Source organism: Indicator indicator, chromosome 9 (assembly GCF_027791375.1).
Source record: "Indicator indicator isolate 239-I01 chromosome 9, UM_Iind_1.1, whole genome shotgun sequence".
Taxonomy (NCBI): Eukaryota; Metazoa; Chordata; class Aves; order Piciformes; family Indicatoridae; genus Indicator; species Indicator indicator.
In genome coordinates, this window is record NC_072018.1 from 19340546 (window position 1) to 19365770 (window position 25225).

The window sequence follows — 25225 nt, forward strand, 5'->3', positions numbered from 1 at the left end:
TGTGAATGCAGTAGGACATATAGTTGTACAGAAACATGTACCAATGCCAAAAAAAACCCCAACCAACCAAAACCACGTGAAAAATCCCCCAAGAATCAGTGAAGTGTCTGACCACTCTGAAATTTCTCCAGGGTTTCAAAATTCCTTTAAAATAACTTTCTCCCATCTAATATAGCTCTGGATTTTATCATTATCAAAAAATACTTTCTTATCAACTCTGTGAGTGTACATATATTATAGCAGGGTTTTTGAAAGTCAGGTTCTTGATGGGGATTAAAGTTTTTGAGGGATGGAAGGCTTTTGGAAGATTTTCTTATGAAGTTCACTGTCTACTTTAGATTCTTTTTCTGTGGCAATATGCTAATGCTAATGGCATCCAGAAGAGATCTTGCATAGTTTTTAAGTTTTAAAGATGCAATTATAAGTGAGAATAAGCTGCTAGCTTCCTTTAGCCTTTTAAAAATCCTGTACAGATAGATAGACAGACAGAAGACAGATAGATTAAATATTAATCCTTCTGAAAATGTTATTCCATTTGTGACCAAAATAGCAGTTTAGGGCTTTCATTGCAAAATAGCATCTTCTTTTATCAGTTTGAAAATAGCTTCTGCTTCAGTTTCCTTCCTCAAATGCTAGTTTATTCTTTGCACGATTGCACAAATAAATACCACAGAAAAAAACAAAACAAACCAACCAATCAATTTCTGTTGCAATCCTCTTCTTTCATGATGCATTCACAAAGCTGGTCAGTTACTAATGAACATATAAGAAGTAGAGCTACTTGATCCAGACTGGTTTGACAAAATAGTTTCTTATGCTTTTTCATGTAAGGATACAGAAGAGTACACAGTGTATGAAGGTGCTGCAAGACTCAACATTCTGTATTATGTCATCAGCTTCATGTGATGAGAGTATTGATTACTTGCTTATAACACTAGTATTTTCTTCTACTAACTCTTATATCAAAGTCAACTTTTCTTGAAATTAGGTTATGTCCTATTAGCTTGTGTCCTCAAATCCCATATTTATGTAGATGATAAGTGACAATGTATTAAAGATCGACTGACATTCTGCAAGTGTGCATCAGCATAGAAAGTTTTGGTCTATGCTGATGTTGCAGACTTTGTGCTATCCAAGTTTACGGAATTGGGCCTTTTAGAGCATCAATATTTCAGTAGGTATGCACCTACCCCAGGCAAACAATGTGGTTTTGACAACTGTTGTCAATGCCTACTCTCTGCACAGACTTAAAGGTGCAGGAACAGGCCATCCACATGTGCCAAAAGAAGAGTCAATGAGAAAGAAAGACACCCTGGATGAACAGAAACATTTGGTTGCAACTAAGGGAGAAAAGGAGAGTTTATCATTGCTGGAAGAAGGGGAAGACCACTCAAGAGGACTACAAAGTTGTCATGAGGCTATGCAGGGAGAAAATTAGAAGGGCCAAAGCCCAAGTGGAAACTAATTTGGCTTCAGCTGTTAAAGTGAACAAGAAATTCTTCTACAAGTATATCAGCAACAAAATGAGGACTAAGGAGAATCTCTGTTGGATGCAGAGGGGAACACACTGGTCAAGGATGAGGAAAAGGCTGAGGTATTCAATACCTTCTTTGCTTCAGTCTTTAGTAGTAAGACCAGTTGTTCCCTGGATGCCCAGCCTGCTGAGCTGGAAGATAGGGATAGGGAGCAGAATGAAGCCCCCATAGTCCAAGAGGAGACGATGAGTGACCTACTGCACCACTTAGACATACCTAAGTATATGGGGCTGGATGACATACACCCCGCAATACTGAGAGAATTGGCCGAAGTGATAACCAAGCCACTTTCCATCATTTGCCAGTGGTCCTGGCTAACCAGGGAGGTCGCAGCTGACTGGACATTGACAAAAATGGCACCCATCTGCAAGAAGGGCCAGAAGAAGGACCCAGGGAACTACAGACCTCTCAGTCTGACTTTGTTGCAAGGGAAGCTCATGGAGCAGATCATCTTGAATGCCATTATGCAGCATGTGCAGGACTACCAGGTGATCAGGTCCAGTTATCATGGGTTCATGAAGGGCAGGTCATGCTTGATGAACCTAATCTCTTTTTATGACAAGGTGTCCCATTTGGTGGATAAGAGAAAGGCTGTAGTTGTTATTTACCTGGACTTTAGTAAGGCATTTGACACCATCTCCTACAGCATCCTCCTGGAGAAACTGGCTGCTCATGGCTTGGTTGGGTGGATACTTTGTTGGGTTAAAAACTGGCTGGATGTCCAGGCCCAAAGGGTGGTGCTAAATGAAGTTAAATCCAATTGGCATCCAGTCACTAGTGCTTTTTCCCAGGGCTCAGTTTTGGGGCCATTCTTATTTAATATATATATGAATTATCTGGATGAGAGGGTTGAGCATTCTCTCAGTCAGTTTGCAGATAACACTAAGCTGGGAGGGAGTGTTGATAAGCTTGAGGGTAGGAAGGCTCTGCAGAGGGATCTGAACAGGTTGGATTGATGGGCTGAGGTCAACTGTGTGAGATTCAACAAGGCCAAGTGCCAGGTCCTGCACTTGGGTCACAACAACCCCATGCCACACTACAGGCTTGGGCAAGAGTGGCTGGGAAGTTGCCCAGCAGAAAAGAGCTGGGAGAGCTGGTTGACAGCTATCTGAAAATAAGACAGCAGTGTGCTCAGATGGCCAAGAACGCCAGTGGCATCCTGGCCTGGATCAGGAATAGTGTGGCCAGCAGGAGGAGAGAAGTGATTGGCCCCCTGTACTCGGCACTGGTAGCGCAGCACTTTAAACACTGTGTTCAGTTTTGGGCCCCTTGCTACAGGAAGGACATTAAGGTTCTGGAGCATGTCCAAAGAGGGCAACAAAGCTGGTGAAGAGTCAAGAGGGTCTTATAAGGAGCATCTGAGGGAACTGTGATTGTTTAGTCTGGAGAAGAGGAGGCTGAGGGGAAACCTTCTTGCTCTCTGCAACTATCCAGAAGGAGGTTGTAGCGAAGTGGGGATTCATCTCTTCTCCCAAGTAACCTGTGATAGAATGAGAGGAAATGGCCTCAAGTTGTGCCAGGGGATGCTTAGGTTGGAAACGTTTCTTTACTGAAAGAGTGGTCATTGGAACAGCCTGCCCAGGGAGGTGTGTAGTCACTGTCCCTGGAGGTGCTCAAAAAATGTGCAGACAGTCAGGACATCGTTTAATGGCCATGGTGGTGTTATGTCAATGGATGGACTTGATGGACTTGAGTACTGTGTCCAGTTCTGGGCCCCTCAGTTTAGGAAAGATGTTGAATTGCTGGAGCATGTCCAGAGAAGGGCAACGAGGCTGGTGAGAGGCCTTGAGCACAAGCCCTATGAGGAGAGGCTGAGGGAGCTGGGACTGTTTAGCCTGGAGAAGAGAAGGCTCAGGGGAGACCTCATTGCTGCCTACAACTACCTGAAGGGAGGTTGTAGCCAGGAGGGGGTTGGTCTCTTCTCCCAGGCAAGCAGCACCAGAACAAGAGGACACAGTCTCAAGCTGCGCCAGGGGAGGTTTAGGCTGGAGGTGAGGAGAAAGTTCTTCACAGAGAGAGTGGTTGGCCATTGGAATGGGCTGCCCAGGGAGGTGGTGGAGTCACCATCCCTGGAGGTGTTCAAGAGGGGATTGGACGTGGCACTTGGTGCCATGGTTTAGATAGGCATGAGGTGTAGAGTGACAGGTTGGACTCGATGATCCTTGAGGTCTCTTCCAACCTTCTTGATTCTTGATTCTTGATTCTTGATCTTAGAGTCATTTTCCAGCTGAAACAGTTCTATGATTCTGTGATGCTATGATTTGCTACAGTAAGCAATGAACCTGCCTGACCTTGTACAACCATAAAGGAAGGCAACCTTTTCTACTAGTACTTAAGTGGATAAGAGGTTGGAAAACTAGTTTTGACATCCCTCATAAAAAACAGATCATTTTTCCAGACAAGGCAAAGCCCCACTGTCATTACATAGCCTGTGTGCTGAAATGCAGTAAGGTGAGTTAAGGGCATGGGATCAACACTCAGAAAGACATGCACTTTAAATTCAGCATGCTTTCATAAATAGAATGGTATTTGCTAAAGGTTCTATTAGTGACTTCACATGTGATAAAGAAAATAATCAAACATATTGGTTACAACTATTCAACAAGGTAGGCTTAATAGATAGTAACAGCCCTTACACCAGTGTAAATCAAGAGATGTAACACTGAAAGCCACGTTGCTTTTACTTGCACATGAAAACCAGTAATATTTCTGAAAATTTAATATACAGGCACTTAATAAAGTTCCTTCTTCCCATTTGATTTTCATGATTGTCTTAACAAGTTGTGTCTCTACTGGATCCAAAGCATAAAACGGGGAGAGGAAGGAGAGCAAGGAAGTAGCATGCCAGGTGGGCAGCCACAAGAAGTGTCTGTCCCATTCTCACTTACTCTGAGATACAGAGTGAACAGTTTTCAGACTTACTAAACATTTTAAATACACTGAGAATTCTCTGTTTATTTCAGATGTATAAAATGCCATAACTTGCCAGTAAATGTGGCTAGGCATGCAAGTGCTTGTATGAAGATAACATATTAGTTACAAGAATTATAATTGTCCTGTCATTATCCTTTTTTTTCCCCTGAATCTTAGTGGATCTGCCATAATCTAGCAAGAATCTCATTATAAGTAATGTCAGAAATGATGCTTTTCTTTTTTCTTTTTTTTCCCCAGAGCTGCCAGCTGTCTATTTTAGACATAACATCAGCCTTTACTGTAGCCTTCCACATAAAAGCGGCAGGAACAGTAACGTCTCTAAGCGAGCATGAATGATTGGCTTGCAGATTCTTTACCAAAAAGGGAGTTTGTTTACTCCACACAGGTCATAAATTTCCTTAGAAAAACTATCAGTGGTAATCTCTGTGTGGTGTTTAGTAAATAGAGCTTTCCTCTGATTCCCTCAGTCCATGTTCTTCAATTGTCAAAAACAGTGGAAGATGGTTTTCTTCTGCCTAAAAATAGGAATTATTTCAGCTCTTTAAAATGGAATGGAAATGAAGAGCTGAAAGACTTGACATATTCTTCAGCAAGATAGGCATTTACATGTGGAAATGTGAAAGGATAGAGTAACCTGAAGTCGCAAATTACCTAAAGGCTTGCCTCAACTTCTCTTACATGAAGCAGCACCTTATTCCATTAAGACTCCCACTGAATTCAGTGGAACTGCAAATAAAATAAGGCTTTTATTTCTTTCTTACCATGGGAAAAACAACAACAAAAACACTCACACACACAAAAAAAAAAAGAAAGGTGGAATCTGCCTTTTCATGTAATGGGTTTTTATGTGCTCAAAATCATTCTAACCTCAGGGTACCAAGCACAATATGTTTGAAAGCACTCCAAGGACTTCTTCACTACAAAGGGAAGCTTGGCAATAATGAGAGCTGCTGTGGCCTTCCAAGATGACTGCTTTCCTCCCTCTGAGGACCTTTTAGATCTTCCTCCTGGATACTTCCAGGATATGTCTTCCTTCTTATGCTTAAATTAGGAAAACGTTTGAGTGAGTGTCTTTGTGATGAGTTTTGCCATGAAAGTACAGAAGGACTTCTCCCTTACTTTTCAATATGTATGCATTTAATAAATTGTCTAAATATTTATAAGATAAACTAGAATAACAGGTTTTGGTATCACATCATATAAGCTCCTAATAGAATAGTACTCCTAATATCCTGAAGTTAGAAGTCTTATTCACATTTGAGTGTCTGATGTTAATGGTGAAGATGTTCCCTCTAGGAGCTGAACAGCATTTGAAACAAATAGTTTAAAACTCTTCATTCTTATCATAACTGAGTTATGAAGTGCATTATGACAAAAATGCCTAGAATTTGTACATGACTGTTTTTTTACTTTCTGTCTCTTCAAAATAGACTATTAAAAAAATCTGTAAAGAATTTTGACTACTAAACTGAGAGTATAAGCCAGATTTCAGCCTGTAAGGAATTTTTATGGTTGAATTATAGACTTCTAAAAGACAATTTAAAACTGAGCTGCTGACAGTCATTCTGATCATATTTTATAAGCTACTATTTACTAGGACGAGACCATAAAGGAGGAATAGATCCCATATCTATCTGCTGACTCTAGAGTTTCTTATCCTTTCCTCTAAAACACTGCGGCCTACTGTCAGGGAGAATATTGGTCAGACGAGAATGACTACAGATCCAATCCAGTCTAGCAAGCTCAGTGCCAGCTACTGCATCTATACTGAGCATGCGCAAGAAAAACCTCAACCATTTTCAGCAGCTTCAAACTCAGCCAAGTTCGGGTGGATCCTTTTGGTCAAGGGAAACAAAAGGAACTTATCTGATTTTTCTTCCTTATTCCTCTCCTAAGTAGCAAAACTGCTCATCCCAGCTCTGAAACAGACATCTGTATGATTCTAAGAAATTTTAAACTGTTGTGAAGCACTGTGTTTTCTCTTAATACCAATCTTAGAAGCAGCAGCAGTATTTCTGCTGAAAAGTTTCCCAAAAATTCAGCTTAAGGCAGACTCAGGATTGAAAAGCTCATCCTGAACAGTTAAAAATTGGCAATGTTATGTGAGTAAAAACAAGGCCTTATACTGGAAAGTGGTAGACAAACTCAACTACAGATACCGCTGGCAGCTTCACCTATAATATTTTTTTTCTGCCAAGTCTTTGTCTTTTATTACTGGAGAGACTCATTCCTGTGATATCTAATATTTTGTCATCTGCTCTTATGGCTTGTTTTTTGACTGGTGGTGTTGCCCTGTGTGACTTGGCTGCCAGTTCCACAACAGTCAATGAAGGGATTGATCCACACACACTCAACGTCCTAAGGCCACAGTGACTGTGGGGCACACATATACAATGCCTAAAGCATGACCAGAGTGCTCAGCATTCTCAAGATTACAGTATGTCATGCCATAAATATAATTATGACCTTGATCCTCTAGTCTGGCCTGCCTAGGCTTGGTTCACCATTTGAGTGAATTTTCAGGAAAGAAAGAGAAAAAATAGACTAATTTTTATAGTTGTCAAAGAGCTGATTTCTGATATCCATTATGTTTGCTCAGTGTTTACCATTACTGTAGGCTTTCTTCTTCTCTTTCAAAATGGCAGATTGCACCACCCCTTTCAATGTTGTATGTCTGCATCATTTCTAGAAGTTAGCAGTGGTATTTTTCTATTGCTTCCACTTCAAGACATGTTGTTAAGAAGAATCTGTTTGAAATTTTTTTCTGACATTCATGCTGTTGAGAATAGATTTACAATGGGAATCCTTACCGTTGCAACTGAGAAAGCCAATGCAAGGATTTGATGGTGTGCTTGTGATTGAGGGCAGCAAAATCAACCTCAAGATTGACTTACACCTTGTAGCATCTTCTGTGTGACCCTTCAGGAGCTTGTATCTGGCCAGAGTACAGTTCATTAGTTTCTTAAAAGCCAACATGCAAAATTTAGGGACACTGCAAGGTTCCAAATGCACAACCCCTTTTTAATTACAAATAGTTTTACCACCCACTATCCACACAGTTAGTCAATGGAACTAATTTTCATTGAGGTCAACATTAAAAATAACCGTGAAGTTTCTGGCTCATGGTGGTTTTATATGTAGTGAAATAAGGAAAACTAAAACAAACAAAAAATTAAAACTCTTATTTTTTAGCTTTTATCACTCTAGGAAAATGTGATTATTTTACCTTAATTCATTCAAGGAAAAAAACTGTGACTTTTTTCTCATTCTGAAATTAGTTACACAGAAGTTAGGAGGAGGATTAATAGAAAGGGACAAAAGGTAGTCTTGTCATGAAAAAATAGTTTGTCCCTAACTATGAGGACACTAACAACTTTGTACTGCTAATTTTTAGTTTGCATGTTGCAAGCAAAAGGGGAAAAAAGAATAAAATTTACTTGAAAAGGGCAGGCAATATGTTTTTCTAATTCAGGTTTTTAGTGCCAGAAAGCACGGGTCATACTTTCTCTTTCAAATGCTGTTATAAGATGACAAGTAGGCCCATGTTTCTTTCCTTTGCTTGACTTGGTCATTCGCTGCTTTAAACCTCATTGAAATACATGCAATTCCAATGGGGCATAAGAGGTTACAGACAGGGAGGGAAATGAGAGAACTCTATGGCAGGACTGAGACCTAGGCTTACAGCCCTCGCTTATTAGAGAAGCAGAAAATACATCATTCGGGGTGGGGAAAAAAGTCCGAAGCAGTACCTATTTACTTTGTAGTTTGTGTAATATGCTTTTCACTGCATGCCATGGAAAAGCCGACAGTTTTTCATGAGCGACATGGCAGGTTTCTTACCAGCTTTCAGAATTTTTCTCTTAGTATTATTGGCATGTTGCACAGCTGCAGAGCCCTGCTAACCTGTGGACTTCTGAGAATTTAACTTGTATTTTTATATCTCAAAAGGTGTATGGTAATAGTTAATACCCCATTTTATACTGAAGTAAAACTTGCCAAAAGGCTTGTCTGAGGTCACAGCGCAAGTCAGCACCAAATACTGGGACAGAATGCAAGAGCCTCAGCTCTCAGTCCTACACAGTTCCTACTGAAAATACTGTGAAAAAAAGTAATATTCTCAAGACTGATTTTTTTCATGTAATAATTTTCTAGCCTGTCTCTCAAACATTTATGCTTATGTTTGTATCAGGGACTATAAAGGCTAAAAACCAGTGCATGGGTGCTGAAATAGTGAAGGCTTTTGACTAATTTTGGGACACAAAGAATCTTCTTTTATCTGGGCTGTAAATCAGTGGGGCAGGGACACAGTAGTTAAACATAGTCCATAGTCTGCCTATGACTGCTGTAGTTACAGCACTCATTACCACATGCCTACTTAATAGACCAAATAATGTGCAAATCTAGAGTCACTATTTGTCATACTTAAGAAAAAGCAAAGAATAGCTGGGCAAACAGTCAATTTACAGCCAAAGTGAAAGTAAAGCACTGCCAAGAGACACTGGAGCTTATCTTGCCTACTGAAATGAATGGAAATTTGGACAAAACACTCTGTAGCATTAAGCATACTTAATATCACAGAGTTTGGCTCGATGCACATTCTCAAGAATGAACAAAAAATTTGGGGAAGGTATATGTTGGAAAGAGAATATTGGCAAGTTCTTGACTATAGTAATAATTGCTGACATTGCTGTAGTTGCTCTGACTAAAAATACCCAATACAATAACAAACCCCGTGAATCCATTCGTTTATTCATGCTTCACAAAGGCTATTTACATATATAGAGAAGATTGAAATAATTTCTGTATTTGTTATATTTACGGCACATTCCAGCTCAACAAACTAGCTTCAAAAACATTTACTTAGGGAACATCGTCCAGGTTCAATATTTCAAATCTGACAATTATTTTTTTGTCTTGGGCATATGATGCTTACAACAAGAGCATGCTGGGCCCACATTTTATAAATGTGAACTGGGTGCTCTCTAAAACATACTTTTGTTTTGTCCAAAAAGCAATACAATTGTGGCTGTATTCGGAACACAGTTAAAACTGAAAAAAGCTAAAAGACAGCTGAAATTGCAGCAACTGTAGTCCTACTAATAAAAATCCTATTTTATAAAGGGAATACAAGCGTGTTTGTTAAGACATAATTTGCAAGGCAAGCACATATTTTTATGCACATTTTTTTCACTAACCTCCTGCAATTCTCTAACATCTTAAAATATGACCCATTTTGCAACCAATGCTAAAATTCTGAGAAGTTCTGCAATAAAAGCCGAGGAAAGCCAAGCAGCGGGGTTGCTCTCCATTTCAGCCAAATCCAAGCCAATGTTCCAGATTACATATATCATGACTTTCTCCGAAAAATCCCATCCAGCTTTTATGCAGGTCCATAAAGATTACTGGTACTTTTATTAATTTGTCCACAACCATATAAATAAAATTGTAGTGCTCTAAGTTCTGATCTGTTCCAGGCTGTTGTAAGTTCCTGTGAAAAGTGTAAATGTTCAGCAGCAAGATATTTTTGCATGGAGGCTGAAAATCAGCTGTGCCAGATACCTGAAACTTTGTTAGGGCGTTCAGTGGAAAATTTTATTTCAACATTAAAAATAACCATGGACTATTTTAAGTGACCTTACACTGGTAGCTTCCAATAACTTTGTTTAGTTTATCCTAATTAACTTTTTTATTTTAGTAGGAAGAGAGGAGACTATAAAACTTTTAGTATGTCTAATTAAAAGTGGAAATAGATCTTCTTGTTAGAAATAAAGCATTTAAGACAACCTCTTGCCTTCTTTCTAGCATCTTCGGAATGTCTGATGGAATCTGTTTCCCCTCCAGCAGAAGGTGGGGGGAGAAGCAACAAACCTATTGTCATAAATATTATACAATAATAATTATGAAATAATATCCCTTCTGTATTGCAACTATAGCAAACCAGAACTTCTGAATATACTAGTCATTGTAGTTGATGAGTAAATTGTCCCTTGGAGATGCTTGTGGCCAATTCTAGGGAAAAAGCAGATCTCTATGGCTGTTAGAAAAGGTGGGCAAGCTCAGGAGGGGATTTCAATGTTATACACAGTGACTCCGTTTTCACAACAGGATAGAAAACTTCCACAGCCCCTCCAACTCTGGACCAGGGAAAGGACCAAAAAGGTCGTGTGTGGGGTGTGTGTGGGGTGTATGGAGAGAAAGAAATAAGGGGAAACAAAACAAAAAAAGAAAACAAAAGGGAAGAGGGAAAGGGGATAAGAGACAAGATACTGATCCCTGCGAGGCAGTTGATCAGGGGCTGTTACTCTCCACTGTAGCCGTGGGAAAGACGGAGAAGCGGAGGCATTGGGGCAGGGAGCGGTGCCCGCCGCGACGGCCCCGGCGGGATGCGGAGTGGAGGCGGCATCCGCGGTGCGCGGAGCGAGAGCTCTCCCCTGTGACCAAACATCAGATCTTTTCTTTAGCAAGATTCTTTAAAATAAAAAACGGAAGGAGCAGCGCTGCAGCAGGCAGGATTTGCTCTCGGGGAGGTGCGGGGGGGGAGCGAGGCGGCGGGGGGGCAGAAATTATGGAGCAGAGGGAAACGGAGGAAGACGGCCGGGGAGTGCACGGTGGGCAGCACGACGGAGAGCGCGGAGACTCCGCGGGGCGCGGAAACAATTCCTAAGGAGCATCTTCACCCCTTGCTCAAAACACACACTCTTCCCCTGCCCATGTATGTGGGGCCGCGAGGCATCGTGGCCGGGCTTCTCGCGGAGGGGCTGGCACAACGAACCTGGCTTTTCTGCTGAGTCTGGGTGCCGGGCTTAAAGCTTGCAAAGGCTGCGTTAAAAGGACACATACAACCCTCCCCGACACAGACAGACAGACACACACACACCGCCCAGAGTCACACACAGGCGGCGACCAAGGAGCACACATTCAGCGCCGATTTTTTGCAAGAAGGTGGAAGTGGCAAGTCGAAGTAAAGCCTTAGAAATTAGAGGGAGGGTTGTGATAGGTTGTTATCTGCCCTGGGAGGCGCTTACACTATTTTACTATTGGGTATGTAAATTGTTTTTAATAAGATCGGGCCTTTTTTTTTCTTTCTCTCTCTCTTTTTTTTTTTTTAAGGGAGAAAACAAACCAGACTCTTTTTACCTTAATAGTCTGAAGCGGGTTTTATAGCTTTCATTCATTCAAGGAAATGGTTTAGGCTTTAGACTACCGGAGACTTAGCGAAAAAAAAAACCCTTTGGCAGCAAATTAATTCTTACTATTATTTTTTTTGCAAACAAGATTTTTCATGCTTTTTTTTTTTTTTAAATAAACAAGCTCAAAAGTGTTAATGGAAAAAAAAAACGGAGAGAAGTGGAGATCGGGGACCGTTTCCTGCTCCCCCCCCCTGTCCCCCTCCCCGTGGGTGAGAGCGACTTAAAGCGAAGTTTCTCCTCCTGGGGGGGGTGTGTGTGTGTGTGCACATTGTTTTATTTATTTTGAAGACTGCAGAAGTCTGAGGACTGAAGCACCACGTGCTGCTGACTCTCATCAGCATAATGATCGCCTTAGCCAGAGAGCCCTGTATATATAAACCACAAAAACCTAATCATTAGAAATCCCAGCCTCCAAAAACCACATTCAGGACAAAAAAACCTGTGGCGTGGTTGTATGTGTTTTTTTGTTTTTGTTTGGTTTTTTTTGGTTTTTTTTTTTTTTTTTCGGCTCCTTCATCTTCACCGACCTCAGCTTCTGGGGACTCAAAAGAAGTTGGTTTTGGTTGCCTCTTTTTTTTTTAAACACGATTTTTCGGAAAGAAAATTAACTCAAATAAACCGACATTTTCGTATTTTTTTTTTCCTGCTGCTGTTCGTCAAGGACGGGGAAAAACAAACAAACAAACAAAACAACGATTTTGCTTAGCCGATTCAGCTCCACGGACTTGCACCCATCAGCGACTGAATTAAAAGGACCGGACTGTACCGAGGCTGCTTTTTCCTAGAACTTACTTGGTCATATTTTAGAAATCAGCCTAAGGAGGGGTGTTTTGGGGTGATGTGAAGGGTTTTTCCAGCTATGTTCCCCACATTTTTTTCCCTGGGAATCCGAAAGTTTAACTTTTCTTAAGTCTTGATCCTCCCGAACCGGCTAAAGTCTCTTTTGATTCTTGGTTGTGTGACTTTCCTCCTCACCCCAGTAACCCTACTAACTTTCTTTCCACTCCGAAAACGCTTCGGGAGCGCCTCTTTTTTTGAGGGGGGGAGCCACTTTTCCCAAGCCCTTTCCCGAGCCCCCTCTTCCTGAAGCCAAAGGCAATAAGCGGGGGAGCCCGGCGGCTCCTCGCCTCTGTCTCAGCAAGGCTTTTTTGTTTGCTCCTGGTTTTTGTTTTTGTTTTTTTTTTTTTTTCGGTCCGGAGGAGGAAGATTTCTTCGGAGGAAATCAGGACATTCCCCTGAACACCCCCTCTCCGGGTTTGAGAGCTGCGCTCCTCTTCTGGCCGCCGCCAACAGCAGCAGCAGCCCAGGAAGCTGAACGAGCAAGCGAGTTTTCACTCTCCCGAGACAACCTCTTGAAAATCCGAGAAAGAAAAGCGGACGGGAAGGGAGGGGAAGAAAAAAAAGGGAAGAAATTCAAGCACTTGAGGGAAGAAGCGGTGGCTAGAAGGAGGGAAAAGAGCAGAGAGACTGTACAAGAAGGAAGGAAGGAGGAGGAGAAGCAGCAGCAGCAGCGTTTAGCAGCTGGGCAGAAGCCGGGACCATGCAGTTTCCAGCCGGGCTTTGCTGAGAGGGACAGCCCCGGACCCCACAGCTAGACTCTTGTGTCCTCGCTGCTCCAGGCTGCAGACACCACCAGACCAGCATCGCCCCCCGCCCCCTCCGTCCTTCTTTTAAAAACAAAAAACAAAACTCCAAAGAAAAACAGACTGAGATTTTTTTTGCGTTTAATCCGTTCCTGGTTTTTTGCCATTTTGTTTTCCTTACTTGCTTTTTTGCCCCTTACCCTCACTCCTCCATTTTTTCATTCACCCCTTTTTTTTCGCCTTTTTTCTACAACCCCCACCCCCCACTACACGCCTCCTCGAGAGATCCCCCCACAGCTCCCCCTCCCCCCCCCGCCCCCCAATTCGCTAACTTGTGGCTGTTGTGATGCGTATTCCCGTAGATCCCAGCACCAGCCGGAGGTTCAGCCCCCCCTCCAGCAGCCTGCAGCCCGGCAAGATGAGCGAAGTCAGCCCGGTCGTAGTAGCCCAACAGCAGCAGCAGCAGCAGCAGCAACAAGAAGCGGCAGCCGCCGTGCCCAGGCTGCGCCCCCACGATAACCGCACCATGGTGGAGATCATTGCTGACCATCCCGCCGAGCTGGTCCGCACCGACAGCCCCAACTTCCTCTGCTCCGTGCTGCCCTCGCACTGGCGCTGCAACAAGACCCTCCCGGTGGCATTCAAGGTGAGACACCCCCTCCCGCAGCCACCGCTGGATCGGGATGCCTCCCCCGACACCGCGCCGCGCTTCCTCCCGTAGAGCCGCTTCTGCCCCCGTGGAGCGCAGGGGCTTCTCTGGCTCCTCTATTCCCCCTCGGCTTGCAGTGCCCCCCCACCCCCGCCCTCCCCGCAGGGGCCTCTGTGCCCCCCCCTTCCCCCCAATGTCTCCTGTGCCATCCCTCTCTCCCTCATTCCCCCCCCCCCCCCCCCCCCCGCCCCCCGCCCCAAGTCTACAGTGCCTCCTGTGCCCCTTCAATCTGCAGGGGCTTCTGTGTGTCCCCCATCCTGCAACAGCTCCTATACAGCCCATCGGCCCACTGGGGCTTCCGTGTATGTCTGTCCGGTCTTGCAGTGCCCTCGGCGGCCCCCGGGCATGCAGCGCAGCGGCTTCTGTGCCATTGGTCCTGCAATGCCTCGTATACCCCCTTCATCCTGAAATGCCTCCTATACTCCCCACTGCCTTCTCTACCCGCTCCCCTCTCCCCCCTCTTCCCCATCAGTATTCCAGTGTCTTCTCTTGCCCATCTCCGTCCTACTGTGCCTCCTGTCACTCCCACCTCGGTCCTGCAGGAGCTTCTGTGCCCTCTCCCACAGTGCCTCCCCTACCTCTCTCTGCCCTGCAAGGTGTCCTCGTCCCCATCGTAGTCCAGTGTCTCCTGTGCAGCCCCACAATGCCTACTACACCCACCCACCACTCCTCTCCCCCCCCCACCCCCCCCGCTCTGCAGTGGCTCCCGTGCCCCCCGTCCTGCCATGCTTCCTGTGCCTCCCGAAATGCCCGCTGTGCGCTCCCGCCTTGCAGTGACTGCTCTGCCCTCCTTATCCTTTCAGTGTCTCCAGTGTCCCCTCTCCGCACCCCTTGCCATACACCCCTCTCCCCCACCGCACAGCGCGCACCCCTGGCTGCATCCCCGCGGGGCAATGCTGGTATGTGCCAAACTGCAGCCCCTGTGCACCTTGTTACCCTCCCCGCCCGCCCCCCACCCCCCCAGCAGCATCCAATGGAGGCACCCTCTTCTCCCCACAGACCCCTTCCTGGGCTTTCCTTTATTAAAACAAACTTAAAAACCCATTCTGCTTACTCTCCCAGAGGAAGGGGGTATTCACTCACGGGCCAGAACTCAGAGTCAGGGTGCGAAGTGGGTACCCCCCAGGACAAACCAAGTACCTTGCCTACAGGAGTGCCCCAGCCTCCCTCTCCCCTCCCAGGGGTGAGATTGGGGAATTCAGAGGAATTTAGGATTTGAAGCGTGCTGGAACGGTGGAGGTCCAAGGGTCAGGCTGGGGGCACTGGGGTGGGAGATCGAAGGCTGGGACTTTTCTCCCCTACCCCAGAGGCAGCCTCGTTAGAGATGGGTCTGGGAAGTGAGGGACTGGGCTCCTGCAGGGTGCCGGGGTCCTCTTCACTTCTCCTGGTGGACGAGCGAGGAAGCGTCTGGCCAGAATATGCTCTCCTTGACAAGGCTCGCACTTTTAAATAATAAATACCACCCCGGTCTGCACCGGGGATGCTGTTTTTAGTTGTCTGTCTACATATCCATGGCGTGCCAATGAGAGGAAAAGATCTTTTAAAAAAATGTAATAATAACAAGAATAATTGTATGCTTTAAAGTGAGCCCTTTTCCTCCCCTGCCAATATTTGAAAGTGCTCCACTTGGAGTTTTCTCTCCTGTGGCCTTTGGTAGGGAGTGGGCCATGTGGGGTGTCCCAGAGCATGTGCCCAAGTGAGGTGTGGGGGTCAGGGTGAGGTGACCCTTTGAAGGGGTCATCACTCCTACATGTGCTACGTGAAAAGTAGTGTGCCTGGAAAACACTCAAAAGATAGAAGAGTTTGGAAATGGTTGTACCCATCACATTTCCAGAACATTGCCTTGTCCTTGTGCTTCCTGATTGCTGGCTATTTTATCATGGATATTTATCTGGGAAAAATTAGTACAAGCAGATGAATGAGCTGGTGTTAAAGTAAGTAGTGATAAAGATGAAGCTTTAATTGAAAAATGTTAGAGGGTTACAGATGAGAGTTGACTGAAGTGCTCTTGTGTGGGAGAGCCTGGAGTTGCAGGAAGAGCCCTTTGTATGGGGCCTGCTTCTGGAGGTTATGATAGTCGGACTAAGTAGAAATGGCAGAAAAATGGAATGTCTTCTGGTTTTGTGACTCAGTGTCGTACTCAAAGGTGTGGATCACGGGATTTCTGATTCACAGGAGCTGTGAGGTAAAGAGGAGGAGCTTTTGGAGAACTGTGATTATAATTTAATTGAGCGTTGGATTAAGTTGGTATTATAGTTACTGTTTATAGAAGGGGCACAAGAGCTCTGCATTATTGTACTTGTGTGGCAGTTTTCACTTGAAACATCTGAGCCTTCTGCTACCTTATAGCAATTCAAAGGATGTGGTCACAGTTCATTAGAGTAAGGGAAAGATCTGAACTAAATATTAAGGTATTCAGAATATTATTACAATGAGAATGCTGACACATGATAAAAGGCTAGAAAATGCTTAGAGCATCCAATCTTTTTGTGTGTGTATATATATATATATCTATATATCTCTCTATATATACATACACATCACATTTTTGGGCTCTACAAATGGGAAGGTGTAGATCTGACCTACTGACTGATGCATCAGGGGTAGGCATTGCCCCCTGCACCCTTCTGCTGTGGATGCCTCTGTGTTTTCACATGTGGTACGCAATGTTTACTTTTTAAAATACACTGAAGATCCATAGACCCTTATTTACTGGTAGATTAGTTTGATAGTGAGTTGAAATAATTTGAACAGTTTTAAAATTCATTTAGTTTCTCAAATGTACCTTTCATTCAGCTGTCCTATACTTCAAGGCCAAAGAATCTGTGTGTATCATACGGTGAAACACTTGGCTGTGATATAACAGAATGGGAATTATCCCTGATTTGGGGTATAGAAAACTTGGCTAGAGAGTAACGAAGTAAAATAGCTCACAGACAACACACTTTTTGAAGTTTTATTGGCAAGATGATAATGTCTTGAGTGGTGTGTTAAGTGTGTCATAATTCTCTTACAAAGATCTCTAGTTAAAAGTGCTTTGGATATAGCATTGTTTTAATTTTTAAAAGCAGATATAAATCATATGCAGGAGAGGAAGTATGTTATAAACAGTTCTGTGTTACATTGTATATTTTAAAAAAAGTAATACTGGCTTAGTACTAGGTTTGAAATTTAAGTATTAATATTTACATGCACTGGGATACTAACTAATATTGTTAATGCAAACTGGGTTTGTGGGGAAGAGTATTAGATGTGTACCTGTTGATTCGCCACTAGATATCTATCTATAAAAGAAATAGATACTGTTTTCTCAGGTCCAAATCATATTCACTTTGTAATGTTAATAGTCATCAGTATTTTACTTGAGTAGAGTCACCAGAATTTGGTTGTTGGTTTATTTGTCTGCCAGGGAGTTCTTACTGAAATTCATAAAGACCCAAGTTGCCACAGTAGATGTTATGCGTTGTGTACAAAGCTGATAATAGCAGAGAGTCTTAGTAAACCTAAAAGCAAGAAAAAAAAAGGGGAAAAAAAAGGGAAAAAAGAAGGACACGAAGTCTAAAACCTCTCCCCAGTAGCACCACAGTAGTTAAGACTTGTCTGTCAGCATTTCCACTCCAAACCCCAATTTTCAGAGTTTATAACTCAGCTGTTTTAAATAGCTTCAAGCTGAAACCTGCTGTATAAATTGTCAGCCCAGATGTATATTTTGAAACCAAAAGTAGTGCAAATCAGTTATTCTGTTTTAAGTTACAGAGCATTAAAATATTTGTAATAGTGTCAGATGCTCTTTTGGCAATCTCTGGAAAAGGCGTTCTCAGTATGGAAGATCTTATATTTTAAGGTTCTTTGATTTCAGTGTTTTTCAAGAAAAGTTGTTGAAGTGGTAGCTAGGAGTGTTTGAGAGGAACTGTTTAGCATGTGCACTAGCTTTTTTTTTTTTTTTAATAACAACCATTTCACTCTGCAGAATACTGGCTGTTGCATAGTAGTTTTGCTTCATGCTTCTAACTTCTGTCTTTAGGGTACATGCTTTGACCAGTTCAAATCACACTAGACTGAAACTGGGCAAACAGGTTGCCTAGCAAGATGAGAATTGTGTTATGCAAAAAAAACCCATATTTTTTTTTTTCAACTTGTAAGAATTGGTTTAGTTTTAATTTGTGGCTTCTTCTGACTTTGTGTACCTTTCTGATCTTTACTTAAAATAAACCCAGAAACATAAAACAAACCAAAAAAGCAAACCCGAAATCCACCTTTAATCGACAGAATGTGTAGGTAGTTTTGAATTGGAAATACAAATTTTGAAAAAGTAGAGATATTTACATTTAAAGAATAGATATGGAATGAGCACTGTGTCTACTTGAAATTTTTAATTTTTTTATGCAGTCATTCATTTCACAGTAGAGCAACAGTTCTCTAAGAATATGTAAATAATTTTTGATTGATACGTGGCATAAAATTACTGAATCAAGGTTTGTGCCAACAGTCTTTCAGTATGTAAAGTTAGTTTTAAAAATTTTCATAATGATGGGTATATCTTGGGGTTTCAAACATGTTTTCCAAAACTTTTTTCTAACCTGTGCTATTATATATGGATGCAACAGTCTTCTAGTATTTTATGACAAAAATTATGAACAAGCATTTTACCCCTGTTGTGTATCAGGGGAGCTTCCCATGTACTAGGACTTTCTTTTATTAGCCAAAGCTGTTTTCACCTCTGATTTCAGTTAGTCTTTTCCTTTGGACTTCTAATGAGACAAATAGTGAAACTGTATCATCCTGCGTGGAAAAGTTGTTGCATCTCAGTAATGGTGCAATTCTTGTTCAGCTTAGCGATCCAAACAGTGGCAAGTGCAGTTTTAGGCTGATTTTTAAGCTGCCAAATTGAACTGACATTGAGTGGAAAGGGTAGAGCGGAAAGCTCTGAAATGCAATGCGGGACAAGCAGGGCCTTTTTTAAGAGGTTTTGCTCTCTCCTGCCTAGGTGTTGCAAGCTATACCCATGTCTGGGAGACTGGGTTGAGATGGCAGTGTGATGCCACCATCTGCTTTGTGCTCTGGTTACCTAGAAAGAAAGGGGTGAGCTGAGGCTGCAGTCATTTCGCTCCCTCATCCGAGGCCCCTGGCAGACTCACACTTCCTCCTGTGCTCTCTGCTTCTTTGCATTTCTGGAGTTAATGTGATTCTTTTTGTATGAGACATAAAAAGCATAGGTTGCAACTCCCCTGGATGCTAATGTGTGTGACGAGATAACGTCGTCCATCGCAAACTGGGAAGGGAGTGTTTTATAAGTAGTCTCAAGCCACATGCTTTAGAGTTTAAGCCAATATCCATTTATTCAAGTTTAGAGTCAGCTCTATAATCTGTTTAGCAGATTATTATTTGTTATTTTACTGTAATTTATTATTCCTTATGCTGTGCTTTGAAGCAGACCTGATTGCTGTCAGACCCAAGGCTGTGAGCTAGTGGGACCTCAGATCTTACCCACATTGGTGGTTCCTGTGTTTTTATGTTCAGAGACATTCGTATCACTTTAAAGTAAGATCTGTGCTTGATACGCAGAGACCTCACAGTAGTTTGTGGCAAACTCATTTTTCAATTTGAGGTGGTACTACCTGGTGTTTTACAGAAAAAGAGAAAAGCATCAAGGTAGATCTTTTTTATACAGTGTTTCATCTTTCCTTTCTTCTTTCTCTTCAATATTTCTTTTAAATAAGACAAGCTATAAATTTCAGTAATATGGTCTATTTTAAATATTTTCCAATTTTGAATACCATTGTCACTAATTTTTATTGTTTTAGAGAAGCACTGTACAGTGCACTGGAACACATAATGCTCTCCCTATATATTTGGAACTTCTCATTCTTTCCACTTAAATAATGCTAAATTGCAACCTGTGATTATTAGTTTCAGACAGCAGCCTTTATGGGAAAGATATTTCAAGCCAGGCTTATAACAAAATGTAATATATATTTCAGGGGACAGAATAAATTACTCTGAATAATATAAAAAGTCATATATAACCATGTAAGCTGGTAGAATCTGCAAGGAGACAGACTTTGTATCTCACGATGTTTTTTTTTTTAAAGTTCAAGCTCAGCCATGCAATATCTGTGAATCTCTTTTTGTTATAAAGTTGTTTCCAACATCAGTATTAGCTAGCTGGGCTAAAAGAAGTTATTTTCTTGATACTTCTGTGGATTTTTCTTTTACCTTACATGAAGAAACATGTATATTTTCATCTTCATAATTTAGTATTGCTGTTTAATTTTAATTTTACTTTAAAAAGTCACAGAGCTGTAACAGTGTAGGTATCCCTAGATTTTTTTTAAGTTAGAAGGCAGTAGCTGTCTGCTCTATGGCATTTATCTAATCACATGTTGGAGCACTATGTAGCCACTAAGGCATAAAAGTGAGACTATCAGATGCTAGCTGAAATGTAAGGAGAAACACTTTGATATTTTCTGTTCACCTATTCTGGAATTTGAGGGAGGTATCAGCGCTAACCACATGCGACTCCTGTGAGCGCTAGGAAGATCTACATGCCTGCAAGGAAATACAGCCTTTGTTTTATGTAGCATCTGCAAAGTTTGAATTCCAGTTGTACAGTGCTCCATCACAGCAGCATAGTGGGTGGAGAGCTTTGTCTGCTAATGCCCCTGGTGCCACCCCTAGGGTCGGTACATGAGGAGTTTCTCTCTAGCTTGAAGTCTGAGGAGGTCCAGGGACAGGATGATGGGTGCAGTCTTCGGAGAAGTAGAACCAAATCTGGTTGATAAGGCTGCTAAAAGCAATTCCTAATTTTCCATTTCAATGTGTTCCTGCATATAATTTATGGATACGAACCATGCCTCATGTTTTCTCACTGGTTGCTAAGAACAAAGTTGGCCTTCAGGAGGCATTAAACCATACACTCTGCATAAGGATGTTGAGTGTTTCTGAAGAAATGTAACAAAGAAGAAACTCCCTATTAGGCTATGAGAAAGGGAGACAATACAAGATGTGTCTTTGTTCAATGTGGCACTTTGTTCTGTGTTCAGCTAATACACGACTCTTCACCACAGAGGGCTGGAGCAGCTGCCACAGAGCTTTATAATGAGCATGGCAGCCTGCAAAACTGGGATGGTGATGTGTTTTTAAAGTGTTGCCTCATGAGCTGTGGTTCTCTTCCACTTCTAACAGGTGGTGGCCTTAGGAGAAGTGCCTGATGGGACAGTGGTCACTGTCATGGCTGGAAACGATGAGAACTACTCTGCAGAGCTGCGAAATGCTTCTGCTGTGATGAAGAACCAGGTGGCCAGATTTAATGACTTACGATTTGTGGGCAGAAGTGGAAGAGGTAGGCCTCTGTATTTTATGTGTCCATAGCGAAGTAAGAATGGTGTTTATACATCACATGTACTTTGCAATGAAATACTTATTAATCTGTAAATAAATCACTGTGGGCCTTTCATTTGTAGGGATGAATGCATATTTTATTTGCAGACTTCAGCGTTTGTGTGAGCCAAGTTAAGAGTTTTTCTGGCTCCTCACATCTTTGGACATTTTTATCAGATCCAGGTTTTGAAAAACAATTCACGGAATACCTGCTTCCCCATTTTAATCAGACAGCAAAGGTAGAAGAAATTGGAGGTGCTGGCGGTATAGGTTATGTTGAGTTGAAATGTATCTCAGGCAAAGGCAGTGAAAGACTGAGAATTCCCTTTAGCAGTAAAGCTGCTTCTGAAGTTGTTGTAGAAGACCTATAATTAAGGGGATTTTGCATATCACATTTGCTATAGGTTATGTTCTTTCACGGCTTACATCTTTAAAAGCTTACAGCTATTGGTGGAAAGCTTTCTAGTGACTTCCTTGCCTTTTACAATCAAACTGCATAGGACCTGCAAAAATAGGCTGTACTTTTCTTTTTAGTAAACTGGTTGACTTTTTGTGAATTACTGGTAAGTCTGGGTTTGAACTAAATGTAACCTTTACTTTAAATGACAGGGTTACTTTCAATTTTTTATTTTTGGTTTTTTTTTGAAGATGTAGAGTGCTGTCATTGTCTTCCAGCTGTTTAGGAGCTTGCTATAATCTGGAAACTGTATGATACCCATCGAAAGCCTTTGTAATCATTGCAGGCTTTCAAGAATTCCTCTTTAAGAGTCTTGCAGCTGCTTTCAAATTTTAGGTAATGATTGAAAGGATAGCTTGAAGGAAGCTGGCACTTCACTTTTTGCTGCAGAAATCTTCAGAGGGATTTGTCCTATCAGTCACTGATTCAACTTTTCCCTTTACATATTTGAGGTAATTATTCATATTTTAAACTAGCCTTGCATGGGGCAAACCAAAGTGGCAGAAGCCAAACAGTTATGCTGGGAAATCAACAATAAAGCTAATTTTGCAGTAAAATTCTTTAGAAAACAGTTGCAATTATTCTTAAGGAAAGAAAGATTATTTGTCAAAAAAAAAAAAAAGTTAAACATATGACAGAGACCTAGATAATCCAGATCAGTTGGCACGTTTTCACAAGTGCTTTGTGTAAGTGAATTCATGAACATGGCTTACTGTGGTTATTGTTTTATTTTAGTGACCTGGCCAACAATCCTTTTTTATCATTTTACAACTTTAAAAGTATTGATAGCAAAGAATAACTTGAAAGACAGAGTAACTATTGCAACAGTAATGCAATATGAGTATATAGTACATTGCCCTTTTGGGTAAGGTGTTACCTCTCTCTTCCATTTGTCTTGCTTTCTTTTAAAAAAACCCACAAAACCCAGTCTGCTTTGTTATTCTGCTGATGGATTAGGTTTGAAAGTTCTCTGGCTCCATCACTACTGCTGCCTTACAGTAAAAGTTCAGTAGTGTATCGGTCTTTCAGTAGTGCTGAAAAAAACCTGAAACGTGATGTACTACCTCTGATCCGTGAATTTAATTTGAAACCTATGATATATACTTTTTGTTAAAGCATAGGAAATGAAGCAGAGGACCTAAAGCCTTGGCAGATATGGCTATAGACACAAACCTCCTAAAATGGGGTTCTTATAGTTTAATTTATATTTGTATCTCGCAGACTTGGAATAGGAATTTTTCTGATCAGTCTGGGTAGAATCTATGGAAAAATGATAGTGTACTTTTCAAACCTTCAACGTATTTATTTAAGAGACTTCAAAGCAAAACAAAGGGTGTGCACTGTTTTACTATATTGGCTTTCTGAGTTTTGGCTAGTTTCCCAAATAGCAATTTTTATATTTAAAAAAAAAAAAAAGAAGGAAGAAAAAAAGACAGACTTAACTGCTTGCAGACTTTTCACGCATGGAAGATGAAGAAAGCTTCTTTTGATGAAGTGTAATTATGTCCAAACAGAGCTGACCCCCTCCCCCTATATTTCTTATGATCTTAACGGAAGAAAGTAGGGCTTTTCCTTTGAAGCAGCCGGGACTCAGTGGAGGATCTGAAATGCTGCATTCTGCTGCCAGAGGCAGGATGGAGAAATTGGTCCAGACTTGTCTTCCAGACTTAGAACAGAGAGGGGGAGAGAGAGAAAGAGGGAGAGAAGGAGAAGAGTTATCATTAATGATAGATTTTTAGAACTCTGCTTAAAATAGCAGGTCAAGAAAGCAGTAGTTGCAAACAGAAGTGAGAAAGCTTCTTACGTTGACAAGTATCAGTAGACATAAGTCATGAAGTAGAACAGGAAAAATAAAGTAATAAAGAAATCATTTTTTGGTGGCAAGAAACTAATCCACACCTGCTCCTGACTTTAGATTTACATCTTTCTAAACAGCTTGCTCTTTGATCTCTCTATCTCTAAATTTGATTGTGAAGTCTGAATCATCAGCTTACCACTTCACCTCCTCTCCCACGTTTTTTCTTGCTTCCCATGGCTCATTGGAGAAACTTGATTTTTATACATATTAATGTTGCTTGCCTGACAGAAGCTTCACGTTTTTGTTTATATAATTTCTCTTAAACACCTTTTCTGGATGCATAAGAATAAGTAACCGTGGCACTTCATGTGAATGCAGAAGTTGTTTATATGTGGTTTTGAGGCAGTAGCTCACTTTTACAAGCCTAGTCCAGAGCACAGAGAAAAAAGAATTCCTGTCTTCAATAAGCAAAGGATCGTAACCTTAATTTTGTTGTGTTCTGATTCCTTAATCACATTAGCATCTAACTGAAAAAATACGCAACATGAACAAGCTGCAGAGTCACCTTTCAAGCTAATTTCTGAGGTTTGCCTTGTGCTTCAGCATATGTCCATCTCTTTCTCGTCTGTGTCAGCTCGGCTCACATGTGTGACTAACAAAGAATGCAGTTCAGATAGACTGAAGCAGTAGTGCCAGATGACTGCTTGGCTGGGAAATTTAATAAAAGAGAACTACAATTAGTCTTTAGCCTCTAAAAGTGGATATTTTAAATGACTAAAGGGAATAAAGGCAGGTGATAAAAAGTGCATTAAAGGATTTCTTAGCTGAGGAGGGATATCTGTGAAATATCTGTGGAAGGAATAAACCTCACTGAAACAGAGGACCTTAAAAAGTATTTCGTTCTTCATCCTGTAATATGTAAATATCTCCTGAAAGTGCTGGAACCTGAGCACACTGGCAGAGCTTTGCAGCTCCTCACAATGGAGTGATGTATGGTTTTACTGAGTGCAGGGGGTTCGTCAGTGTTACTTCAGTAATGTTTTGGTTTGATAGAGTACCAGTTAGTTTCCCTTTCAGATTAGATGCTTACCTGTTCATCTTAGGTTGGCTGAGAGGTAGCAGTTTAGAAGTGTTCACAGGCAAGATATCTCTTTATATTAATGAATATCTTTTTTCTAACCACTGTATCCTGTTGAGATATATTTAGTGTAGATCTTGCAGCGCTTTTCTTCTATCTGTAGAGTGATTGTTACAGGTCCTACAAATAATGGATTTTCCTGGGTTAGTTTTTAGTCATCATAGAATTTTACACTGATAGAACAAAATCGTGTAGATAGAATGATAGCATCAGAAGGCCAAATTCTTCATTCAAAGGTACATGGAAAATCCCTTTAGTATTTTTGCAACCAATATTATTCTATGCATTTTATATGAGTAATTGATCTGAATGTTTCATCACACCATTTCATAGACAAGAGTTTCTGACTTGATAAACTTGTACCAAAGGAGGCCCTGAACCCATCCCTCACAAATTGTATATATCCAAGCAATTGGCTGAATTCCTACTTGAAGAGGGATAAAAGGCCTGGATCCTTTTCTGCCCCAAACAAGCAGACACGGAGGCACTATGTGCCTCTGT

The 25225-nt window shown here is 41.6% G+C and overlaps 1 protein-coding gene across 3 annotated transcripts in view; it reads left to right on the forward strand.

The window, feature by feature from the left end:
• RUNX2 (RUNX family transcription factor 2) overlaps nt 1-25225 on the forward strand; it is a 151410-nt gene that overhangs the window by 49484 nt on the left and 76701 nt on the right. The window contains exons 1-3 of one of the 3 annotated variants that reach the window (XM_054383334.1): nt 13589-13681; nt 13712-13888; nt 21137-21293. In XM_054383334.1, the coding sequence (XP_054239309.1) occupies nt 13589-13681; nt 13712-13888; nt 21137-21293 (427 nt within the window). Of the gene's footprint in view, nt 1-13588; nt 13889-21136; nt 21294-25225 lie in introns of those variants that run through there. The other 2 variants (XM_054383336.1, XM_054383333.1) reach the window with 2 other exon arrangements.